This window comes from Octodon degus, unplaced genomic scaffold (genome assembly GCF_000260255.1).
Source record: "Octodon degus isolate 3935 unplaced genomic scaffold, OctDeg1.0 scaffold00062, whole genome shotgun sequence".
NCBI classification, from domain to species: domain Eukaryota; kingdom Metazoa; phylum Chordata; class Mammalia; order Rodentia; family Octodontidae; genus Octodon; species Octodon degus.
Genome location: NW_004524638.1, coordinates 7,456,584 through 7,468,222, shown reverse-complemented (window position 1 = coordinate 7,468,222; position 11,639 = coordinate 7,456,584). Strand labels below are relative to the sequence as shown.

At 55.4% G+C, this 11,639-nt stretch overlaps 1 protein-coding gene across 1 annotated transcript; it reads left to right on the top strand.

Annotated features, from left to right (window-relative positions):
* The first annotated feature begins 646 nt into the window (after positions 1–646).
* On the top strand, positions 647–8,641 carry Trib1 (tribbles pseudokinase 1). Its single transcript, XM_004634420.2, has 3 exons — positions 647–1,684; positions 3,530–3,822; positions 6,453–8,641. Exons 1-3 carry the CDS (start codon positions 1,325–1,327, stop codon positions 6,916–6,918), a joined length of 1,119 nt encoding a protein of 372 aa, XP_004634477.1. The 5' UTR covers positions 647–1,324; the 3' UTR covers positions 6,919–8,641.
* Positions 8,642–11,639: the final 2,998 nt, after the last annotated feature.

Sequence of the window (11,639 nt, the reverse complement as noted above, 5' to 3'; positions counted from 1 at the left end):
ATTTGTGGAAGCGAACAGACGCTGGGGATTAGAGATGGGAGGGAGCAGGAAAAGGAAAAAAAAGCCACATCCACTACCACGCACAGGTCTTCCCCGGAACTACCGCGTGGGGGGAAATGACTGATTCTGGAATTTATCACTTGCTCCCTCACCCCCTCCTCCGGCTGCAGCCGAACTTCAGCGGCGCCCGCGGCTCTAACTCGAGCTGCCCAGCCGAGGAGCAGCGGGGAGACGCCGGGCCCAAAGGGCTCAGCACCCGACAGCGGGCGCAAGAGCCCGCCGCGTGCCGGTGGCCCATTGTGCGGCAGTGAATGAGGCGCGCGCACCAATCAGCGATCCTGTTCCCCCCTCCCCGCCCGCCCACTTCCCCGGGACCCTGACGTCACGGGAACTTTTCCTCCGCCCCCTCCTTCACTGCCAGCGCCGAGGCCAGGCCGGAGGGTAGGGGGCGCGCTCTCCTCCTGCCCAGCCCTGCCCAGGGGCAGTGTGCGCGTCCCGGGCGGCCCGGGATGCTCCACCTGCGCCTGGGCGTGCGCCGCCCAGAGCATCCCCAGTCCCCCGGCCGCCCCATCCCCCAGCCTCCACTTCGTCTCCCCTCCCCCCAATCCCCTCCCTCGGCTGCGGTGACTGCTGCCCTGGCGGCGGGGCCGGAGTCGTCGCAGCCACCTCATTGCACAACTCGGCTTCCCAACTGTTTACACAGCCCGGCCTGTGAGTGTGTGTGTATACAGCGTGAGTCACCGGGAGGCGGAGGAGGTGGAGGAAAGGAGAAGGAGGAGTGCCCTGGCCCGGATCTGTGCGGCGCACACACTCACACTCGCCACTCTCTCCGAGCGCGTCTCGCTAGCTCGCACACTCGCCTGAAGCCCGGGAGCGCGCCGGGATCCCGAGCGTGGCGGAAAAGTTTGCTCCGGCTCTTACTCGAGACTAATTGCTTTGGGAAGTACATTGGCTCCGCCGAGCCTGCGGAATCCCGTCCTCTCGGCTCCGGATCTTGGGAACGCAGGCCGCCTCGGTCTCTGGGACCTTCGACAACAATAGCGGCGGCCGCCCCGGAGAAGGAGCCTGGAGCCGGTGCCAGCGGGGGTCGTGGACCCCGAGCCGGCCTCCGACCCCCGGACGCCCCGGCAGCGTGGTTCCTGCTTGCAAGGCGAGCACGGAGGAGCAGCTCCGGTTTTGCCCCTGGTGGGGGCCGAGCCAGACCCTGTCTGCAAACTCCATCCAGCGGACTGGAAGAAGTCATAGCGCCGGCCTCAAGCCCGCAGTCTCTTCCCTCGCGAATCCCGGGACCTACAAAGCCGGGGCCGCCCCGGCCGGGGCCGCGATGCGGGTCGGTCCCGTGCGCTCTGCCATGAGCGGCGCCTCTCAACCCCGCAGTCCGGCTCTGCTGCTCCCGGCCGCCCGGGGCACCCCGACCAAACGCCTGCTGGACGCGGACGACGCGGCGGCCGTGGCGGCCAAATGCCCGCGCCTCTCTGAGTGCTCCAGCCCTCCGGACTACCTCAGCCCCCCGGGCTCGCCCTGCAGCCCGCAGCCCCCACCCGCAGCGCCGGGAGTCGGCGGCAGCTCCGGAAGCGTACCGGGGCCCAGCCGCATCGCCGACTACCTGCTGCTGCCCCTGGCCGAGCGCGAGCATGTTGCCCGGGCACTGTGCATTCACACTGGCCGCGAGCTGCGCTGCAAGGTAGGCTTCCTGGGGCCGGGGTCGGGGGCCGGGGGCCGGGGCCCAGGCAGACAGCCGACGGGCTTGGGGTCCCCCAGACACGCGCGCAGCTCGCCGACGCTTGAGTTTGGGGCGGGGTGGATAAGTGTTTCGCGGCTGGCCCTGGTGAGTTTAGCCCTTGGAGAACCGGAGGGGTTTCCTGTGGAGTGGGATCTTGGGGACTCCACGGTCTAGAGGAAGTGCAGGGTTTCTTCGCCGGCTCCACAGCCTTCTTGGCGCTCAGTTTAGCTAGCGCGTGGCGTTCCATTTAAGTTGTGGAATGGAAATGGATTCCAGGACTGTGCCATTGCCCTTCCCTCACCCCCCACGCCACCCTGTAGTGGAAGTACGCCCTGCCGGGAGGGAGCTTGGAGCAGCTGGCAGCTGTGGCCGGAGGTTCGCCAGCTCAGCTGTAGGCGGTGAAGGCCGGCTCGGGCTCCCGCCCAGCCGATTCCCACTTGAACCCGCGCTGGGTTGGGAACCCCGCCCTCTTAAGGGCGCAGTCTTAGGGGTCTTGCAGCGGAGGCTGGAAATTTGGCCCGGATAGAAATTTTGGAAAGCCCACACGCCTGGGAGCGTTTGCTTCCATTCACTATTTCCCGGGCAGCGATTTTCTTAGGCGCAAAAGGGTTCCCATCCCGGAGGGGGAGGCGGAACCGAATCCTGGAAGCAGGATCCGCCGGACCTTCGGCGGCGCGCGAAGACGCAGCCGGCTCCTACTCTGCAGTCTGCGAGACAGACGCTGGGGAGCTCGTGCACTCCAGAACCTCGGCCCGCTCCTTCCTATCCCGGGAGTTAAAGTTGCTCCTGGGTTTCCCGAAACTCACCTGACACCCCAACCAACTCCCCTTGGGCTTGCTGCTGCCACCTACTGTCTACACGCGTGAAATTTCAAGCGCACCCTCGAGCCCAGTATGTGCTCGTGTGGGTGGGTGTGGGGGCTTGTTTCTCCTCCGAAACTGGGGTGGGGGTTGTCACCAAGAGCTGTTTGGGGTGATCTGGGCAGGGCAGGGGCAGGGGGCAGCAAAGAGATCTTTCCAGTTGGTGCCAGAGTCGCCACCTCAGAGGTGGGGTGGGTCTAGTCATTGTGCAACCCCTTCCAGTTCCTGTGAGCAGATAATAGCCGAATCCAGATGGTGACAGCCCGTGTGTCACCATTTCCATTTGAGTCTAGGATATGAGTAACTGGACCGAACAAAGAGCCCTTAAAGAGACCAACCACCTCCTTCAGGGAGATGCTCCCTGTGCAAGGGGCAGGGCGTGTTCCAGGGGGGGGGGGGTATGCAGAAGAAGAAGAAGCTCATTCACAGGCACCCTCCCCTCCTGGGAGAATGGAACTCCTGCTGCTGACACCTGAGTCACAACTGTAGGCAGGTTGCTCAAGCCTGCACTGTCACAGTCTCCTTCCAAGTCATCTGTTCCTCCTGACTAATGACAGCTGGGCATGCTCTGTGGCCACTGCTTCCTTTTGGAGGCTGCGGAGTCACCGCATTCTGTGCCTTCCTTGTGACCAGCCCTTCAGGTGTACAGGAGACAAATGCATGCATGGGGATGACTCTTGAGTTCCTGGAGATTCAGGGACAGCTGCCATCCATCCCTGGCAAACACGGAGGGGCCGCGGAGCAGGGAGTTGGGCTCTCTGCTTGTGGAAGACCAGACTACCCACAGTGCTAGGTGTGCCTGGCTTCCGGCTGCACAGGGTGAGGTGATGGGAACTAGGTAATAAATGAGGGGGGCTCAGAGGCTCAGGCTTAGTCCTGCTCCCTAAGGCACTTGGAGCAGCACCTGCATTTCTAGCCCCCTAAATGGGTCGTCTTCTCTCTGCAGGTGTTTCCAATTAAACACTACCAGGACAAAATCAGGCCTTACATCCAGCTGCCATCGCACAGCAACATCACCGGGATCGTGGAAGTGATCCTCGGGGAAGCCAAGGCCTATGTCTTCTTTGAGAAGGACTTTGGGGACATGCACTCCTACGTGCGAAGCCGCAAGAGGCTTCGAGAAGAGGAGGCTGCCCGGCTGTTCAAGCAGATTGTCTCTGCTGTGGCCCACTGCCACCAGTCAGCCATCGTGCTGGGGGACCTAAAGCTTAGGAAATTTGTCTTCTCCACGGAGGAGAGGTGAGTGGCTGTCTCAGCTTCTCTTGTGGCCTTTTGGAACAAAACTAGGTATAGAGTGTGCAGTTAGGTGCAGTGTGCCACTGCGCAGCAGATCAAAGGACGCACAGTTTTAGTAGCTAGATTTAGTAGCTAGAGGTGCCGCTCCCCAACAGTCCCAGACAAAGTTGGTTTAGTCTGTACTGTCTTGGACGGAGCTGAGGAACCCTCAGTGCTTCTATGGGCCTCCCACTTGTACCACTGGATCAGAAAGGTTGGTCTCCATCGTCGGAAGGGTTAGCTGTTTGGGATACAGATGTGAACCTGTGCTTTGCAGTAGGAAGGGCTAGAAGAAGTTGTCAGCCCTAGGACACCAGGGTGTTCTCTGACACCTAGATATGACAGCTGGGCTGACTTGGCCTCTTTGCAGAATTCTGCCTGCTGCACGTCATTTCTGCCATCTCAGGCTAGGTCCTCATGCTTTCTTCACGTTGTCTGGAGACTTCTTAGATATCTCGTTGGCTATATCTTCAGAACTAGCCACATTGGACAGTAAAAAAAGTTGGCTAGCGTTGATTGCTAAATATAGATCATGGCTTACCTCATAAGGGACAAGATGAGCTTGATAAGAGAACAAGGAGACATTAAGATTCAAAGTGGAGGTTTCAGACAAGAGAATTCAGGAAGCCACATGAGATAGGCCATACCTGATTTAAGACGGTGAACCACACATCTTAGGGAAAGACCGACAGTGGTAATGCTGTACAATTTTAGAGGCAGCATGAGTTGTTTAGTTTCTACACCCACAGGGTGTATTTCACCCAAACGTTTTTACCTTTAACTCTGGTGCACCCTGAAAAGTACAGGGTTAAATTGCCATAGCAGGACTCTGTATCTGACCTTGCAGTAATTATTGAAACATACCGATTAGCAAAGAAAAGCAAACTGTTTGCAATGAAGCGTCTGATTCCTGGAACTTGCGCTCCTTCAGTGTGATGCGTTTTTCTGAAACATGCCTTACACACCCCCTTACCAGCTTTTGAAATCCACATTGCACAGGCCAGAGTCATGGGGGCAGGGTTTGGCAACCCAGGGGTTAAGCAACGGTAGGCTGTCACTGTTCGTGTAGCCAGCACAGGTGCAGGGTTTTAGTGCGGCAGCAGCCAATGAGGGGCCGCCAGTGGGCATTGAGTCATATTTTCCGTTTACAGAACCAATGGGTATTTTACATAACGACGGGGAGGTCACGGTGAGGACATACTGAAGTTAGCACATGTATACTACACTCCAGGGAACAGGAAGGCAGGCAGGAAAGAAAAAAAAAAAAAAAAACCCAGACCTTTTAGAGGAAAAGGAATTGACCCATCAGCTCGGGCCGACTGTGCACATTTAGCTTCACAGTGAGTGTGTGCGCTGCTGAAGCAAGCACTATGAGTGACTTACAGAAGCCCGGCCGTTGCTGAGAAGCAGGAAGAAGGCCGAGTAAATCCTCCCTCCCAGCCTGACTTCAGGCTTTGGGGACGCTGGGGACTTGGGTGGCCAGTTCTGATGTGGAGACCCTCAGTCACCTGCAGCTCCACGATGGAGCCTTTGACTAAAAGATTCTGAGTCCTGACAGCTCTGCTGTCACTAGAACGGAGCCCTCCCCAGAGCACTCGCACTCGGGCATTGATGTGCTGGGCAGGGGCTCACGTGCTGGGCAGGGGCACACGTGCTGGGCAGGGGCTCACGTGCTGGGCAGGGGTTCTGGTGTCCCTTCGATCACCGGCTGCACTTTTTTATTCATGCAGCATCTCTATCCAGGCTGAGTGTCCTTAGCAGTTGAAACACCCAGGAAATGTAACTGGCAGAATTCCTTGTGGCTCCCATCCTGGGGCTCAGCGTTTCCTTGTGTGTGTGTGTGTGTGTGTGTGTGTGTGTGTGTGTGTGCATCAGTATGGGGCAGAGCACCAGCGACCTCGGCACACCAACAGTGACCTCAGGCTCCGTGCTCTGCAAGGTAGCACATGTGTCCGAGTGGCCCTGGCACTCAGCGTCCCAAGGAAAGATTGGCTTGAGGGTCATGCCTGTCCTCTCTGAGGAAGCAGATGCTGTTTGCTGTCCCAGTGGCTTTTGTAGAAAATGTCAGCATCCTCCTGAGATGGGTCCCCCCGGCCCTGCAGTGTGAACTTGGCCGGCTGTGTAACCCTTATTAGGATATCTCTTACCAGCTCGAGCTTCATGACTGCTACTTGGGACTTTGCATCATACCCTCTACCCCAGGCGTTCTCTCAATACTTTGAAACCTCATTGCAGTTTATATTGGTTTGTGAAATCTGAGTTACTGGAGAAGGGGTAAATGGCCCCCTGCACACCAACAATGACCTCAGGAGCTATGAGTACCTTTGGGCACTGCTATTGGGAAGGCCTTGTTGGTGTCACCTGGTTTTTATGGTATTGGGGAGTGAGCCCAGGGCCCCATCCTGGCTAGGCAAGCACTCTGCCACTGAGCCACCTGTCCAGCACCTTTCATCTTGAGACGTGGTCTCACTGAGCTGCCCAGGCTGTGCTCAGGGGTAGCGGGGATGACGGGGCTAGGTTGCCATGCCTGGTCCCAAGGCCTTATTTCCTTAGATCTGGTCTAGAGATAATAGCTTGATTCTTTTCTTCTGCAGAACCCAGCTCAGACTGGAAAGCCTCGAAGATACGCACATAATCAAGGGTGAAGATGACGCTTTGTCAGACAAACACGGCTGCCCAGCTTATGTGAGCCCCGAGATTCTCAACACCACGGGGACCTACTCTGGAAAGGCTGCGGACGTTTGGAGCCTGGGTGTGATGCTCTACACCCTCTTGGTGGGACGATACCCCTTCCATGACTCAGACCCTAGTGCCCTTTTCTCCAAAATCCGACGTGGACAGTTCTGCATTCCTGACCACATTTCCCCCAAAGCCAGGTGCCTCATCCGCAACCTCCTGAGACGAGAGCCTTCTGAGAGACTCACTGCTCCCGAAATCTTACTCCATCCCTGGTTTGAGTCCGCCTTGGAACCTGGGTACGCTGACTCAGAAATGGGAACTTCAGACCAGATCGTTCCAGAATACCAGGAGGATAGTGACATTAGTTCCTTCTTTTGCTAATCCCAGAAACCTCAGAAACCTCATAATTCTCACACATGGCATTTCCATTTCTGAAGACAGACAGGCCCTCTGGCGTGGTGCCACCCAGATAGGTGACTGCGTCCAGAGGGTCCCTGCAGAGCTCCACGTGGCCCTTCTTGGTCGGGATGAGTGACTCTTGAGCCAAGTGGAATGCTCTCTGCTTGGTTGTTCCCTTCTTAGCAAACTGTCACTGACTCTCCCTTTGTTGGGTTTGGGCTTCTGCAAGTCTTGAAGCTGGCAGCGAATGTGGGCCTTACACCCTGTATTCTGGTCTCACCAACTTGAGCACTGGAGCAGGAAAGGAAGTACACTGCGCATTTGTCATCATTTAACAGGATGACAAATGACTTGGGCCAATAACCTTGCCGTCTCCGGACTCGTCTCTGGTAGCTGCACTTGGTACCGCGGTTTCTCTGGTCAGAAGTTCATTGTTCTGGTTGAACACTCACCTTTACTTCACACTCACATGTACCAATGCTTCTGCTCCGTTGTGGGAGCGGACTGAGGCGCTCAGGAGTCTGTCCGAACCCAGACTGCTGAATCCTGCGAAGACACCCTACGTGACCGAGGCTCCTGCCCTGGGAACCCGCTTGCTCCTGCTGCTCTGAGGGCGTTCTGCAGCTTACCAGGAACCCAAGAGCGTGAGCTCCTGGCTGCTTCCGAACCCTGAGCTCATTAGTTTTTTAAAACTAACTTGAAGACTTGAAACCGTTTGTGCTTCTTGGTCTCCCTTTAATATGCTAGCACTTGGTCCTTTCCTTTTTTTCCCTGAGACTGTCTTAGGTGGGGCGTTTTGTCCAGGAGGGAATGGAGAAGGAGACTTGTCACTCCCCTCTCTCAGGAGCAAATCCTAAACATCTTTGTGCTTCAAAGAAAGCATATTTTGGAGGCTCGGGTGCTCCCCAGGCTGACCTCTGCACGGTGTGGTGTGGTTTATGAAGGCGTCTGTGCAGTCAGCTTCTGAGGGGACACAGCAAGCCCCCAATACCCTCAATTGCTTAGGACTTGAAACATCATCTGACCTGACTTCTCACCTCTTGCTCCCACCCTCTACCGCCAAAGCCCCCCAAGCTGTTTTTGCAGCGGGCATCTGGTCTCTGTTTCAACGCTTCCAGACCAAAAACTCACTCCCAACGAAGATGGAGCTTCACGGAGAAACTACAGCTCACATTCTAAACCAGCGGGCTGAGCTGAGATAGGGTGGTTAAACGGGTAAACAAAACATACTGTATTTTAAGAAATGGCACAAAACCAGGCAGGCATCTTTAAGGGCTATGCCTAGGCAAACTACTAACCTGCATTGTGAGAATGCCGTGTATACCTCACGTACTGTGTACTTTGTACATATATCTTGCCTTTTATACAGATGTCCGATGTGTTGTTGTGTTCGGCTCCCAGGCGTGTTCTGTGTCTGTGTTTGTCTGAATAACCTGCGTGTCTGAAGCCACGTGAAATGTGAATGATGTCGGCAAGGTGACCTTGTAGAATGGCGGGACTTGGCGCGAGGGACCGGGCTCCGTCTGCCCTCGCCCTTGCCCTCGTGGTTGTTTGACGCTTGTATCTGTGATACGTTACCCAGCTGGAGACTGGGCTGGCTTCTGCCAGGACAGCTAGAAACACTAGACCTTCCTGTATGTGTGTAGATACGCGACCAGTGAGACAGCTGTCACTGACCTGTAGAGAATTTTAATAAATCTGGTTTTGTACAGAGGTGTGATGACTTTCTTGGGGGTCTTGGAGCCCCGGGGAAAGGAGGTGGGCAGACTTGAGTGGGTTCCCCTTTGCATGTCAGCGGGCAGTAGTTGTGTGGGGGTGGGCTTGTTTGGTGAAAGCAGGTGGGAGGGGTGGCCATGGCTCACCCAGTGGAGGAGTGGTTGGAGGGGCTTGCCCAGGGAGCTGGGGCTGTGACACACCTGGCTTGGACATTTTGGGGGGATTTTTTTTTTTTTTTTGAGGCAGAGTCTTGCTATGTAGTGCAGGCTGGCCTTGAACTCCTGCCTCAGCCTCCTGGGTGCTGTGCTTACAGGTATGGGTCACCATGCCTTACTTTTTTTTTTAGATAGGGTCTCATCCTCCTGACTTTTAAATCCATGGGGGCAGGAACCTTTGAGAATTTGACAGAAGTTATGAACCTTTCAGCATAATATCACAACAGAAATTTGCGTCTTCCTGGTGGTCCAGTGGTCCTTGAAGACCTCTCAGGACCTCCTGCTGAGAGCCTCCCAAATTAAAAGGGCTCATGGAGGCCCCACCCTTCCTGTTAGTGTAAAAATGGAAATGAGTGTAAAAATGGAAATGAAGGAAAAGCTGCGGCCTAAGTGGTGTCAATCGGAATCACAAAGACAAAAGCAAGCATGTTTGATCTAACTAGGTTTGTTGAGCCTCTGCAGGGGCCAGGGAGATGGCTCAGTAGACCAAGTGCCTCTGCAGAGAGACTGGATCAGCCTGAGCACACAGAAACACGTCCTTAGTAAGATCACAACGCAGCAGGGATGCCAGCTGTGAGCTGGGTGGGAGAGTAGGCAGCAGCTCAAGCGCTCCCTGCTGCCGTCCAGCCCTGCTGGCACCTGTGCCCATCTTTGGAGCCCCGGGGACAGCTGTTCACCCTAAATGGTAGAAGTCAGACTGAGCACAGTGTCCTAGCCTCTGGGCATGCACGAAGAGGTGACCAGGCTGTGCTCACCCAGAAAGCAGGCCTGCGATGCGACTTGGGTGTTGTGACCCTGGGGCTGGACAGAAGGGAAGGAGCTCTGTGCTAAGGTGGCTGGGGCTGGTCTCTGCCACCCTGGACCGGGACCTCAGGTAGAGACGTTGCAGGCTGCCCTGAAGCAGCTGGGTGGAACTTGGGCACATGAATTCGAATACTTTGGACTTCCAGGGAGCTTTTAATCTAAGGATTTCAAAACACTTCACAAGCAATTAGGGTTACGACATTCCTCTGTCTGTCCTGTTGTCACATGATTTGGGTCAGGATTGGCTGCAATGTATGATGTCACAGACCGATGACTGTAACCCCCTCTCTATGGCCCAGGCAGATCAGGGTAACTGTGGCTACTGACTCTAGACGCTTGGGGTGAGCGTGCTGATTGCCTTTATTTTCTCCTGGGCATCAACAGATTTGGTGTTTGAGCCAATCATTCAAGTAATACCTCAGTGTGCTTTCTAGAAGTTTTGGGTTTTGCTCTTTTATTCAGACATTTCCTGCCAGTTTGTATCTTTATGCAGGCAAGTGAACCAGGATGGTGAATATTTCCATTTTTAGTTGACAAAACTAAGGCTCAGGTATCTTTCTCAAAAAGAGCCACTCAGGAGCAAGCAGGTGAGAGCACAGATACAGGCCTGGGTCTTGGCATTCTGCGCACGGTGTTCTGTCAGCATGCTTACACTGTCTTCTGCTAAGAATGATGTGCAAACACATTTGGAACATTCAGCTCCATTAACATCCTCAGAATTACCCAGTACATCGGTCAAAAAGGCAGACACATGACTAAGTAGGAGATCAGTTAGTCACTCAACAAGCATTTACCATGTACCTGTTATGTGCCAGACACTGGTAGACTCTTAGGAAACAAATGACTTTGACCCAGACCTAGCAGGCTGGAAGGAAAGCTCCATGAGGGAAGGGACTGGCTCCCCAGCTCCCCAGCACCCAGCACGGTGCCTACCGTGGGAGCGTCAGACACCAGTGTGGAGGGGTGAGCAGGCAGGGGACTGGATGGTGGGTGAGTTGGGTGGATGATGGACAGATGCAGGGACAGGCAGATGCTGGACACCCTTCTCTACGCAGAGCTCAGTGTGTGCCCTGTTAGATCCAAGACCAGTGAGGTGGGAATCTCAAGGAGACCACGGTCCCAGCCTGGCTGGGAAACCCTGCTACTCTTGCCCTTTTGCTCATCTTTATTTTTGACTGGTGGCACCAGGGATTGAGCTCGGGTCCTTTGCACTGAGCTATTTCCTAAGGCCTTTTCAGTTTTTATTTTGAGACAGGGTCTCACTAAATTTCCCAGGCTGGGCTTGAATTTACAGTTCTCTTGCCTCAGCCTCCCAAGTGCCAGGATGACAGGTGTATACCACCACGTAGCCCAGGCTAGCCTTGAACTTGTGATTCTCCTGCTTCAGCCTTCTGAGCACTGGGATCCCCATGCCAGGCTCAGGGCCTTCTTTGACTATCTTGACTGCAACCAAGGGCTTCCCCATGCCTTGAAGGCTTTCTGGGACAGCTCTCCAGCCCTGGTAAGCAGCTGCCTGGACCTCTTGGACAAGGTGTTGGTGCTGAGACCCGAGGCAGAAGAATCTGTTCAAGACCGCGAAGTTTCCTGGTGGGCAGATAGGATACAAGACTTCAGCTTTTGCCCCTGTCCTCCTGTAATGTCCACGCTGGTCCTGGTTTCTGAGATGAGAAGGACCACATCTTCTTTGCAGCAGCCCTTTTCGGGTGGTTCTGGCCCGGGCGAGTTTGTCGCTCTGGGTCAACATTGGGCTCATCCCCAGGGGAGCTTTACCAGCGGTTCCTGGGGCTCTTAGGAGCCCTGCTAAGTGCTCTGTGGAGCCAGGAGATGAGTACCTCGGAGCTCCCTCAAGGTGCTGTGTCATCTGCTTTCTGCAGCTGAAGAGATGGAGACTCAGAGAGGGTGATAGCCTTCCCCAAGCTCACACAGCCCAGCCCTCATTTAGCATGAAGGCTTCTGTCTCCCGTGTTA

Bases quoted from the DNA above. Each gene is read 5' to 3' on its own strand.
- Trib1 (XM_004634420.2), top strand. From the start codon at position 1,325: ATGCGGGTCGGTCCCGTGCGCTCTGCCATGAGCGGCGCCTCTCAACCC. The intron at 1,685-3,529 runs GTAGGCTTCCTG...TTCTCTCTGCAG, and splicing joins GCCGCGAGCTGCGCTGCAAG to GTGTTTCCAATTAAACACTA. The intron at 3,823-6,452 runs GTGAGTGGCTGT...TTTCTTCTGCAG, and splicing joins GTCTTCTCCACGGAGGAGAG to AACCCAGCTCAGACTGGAAA.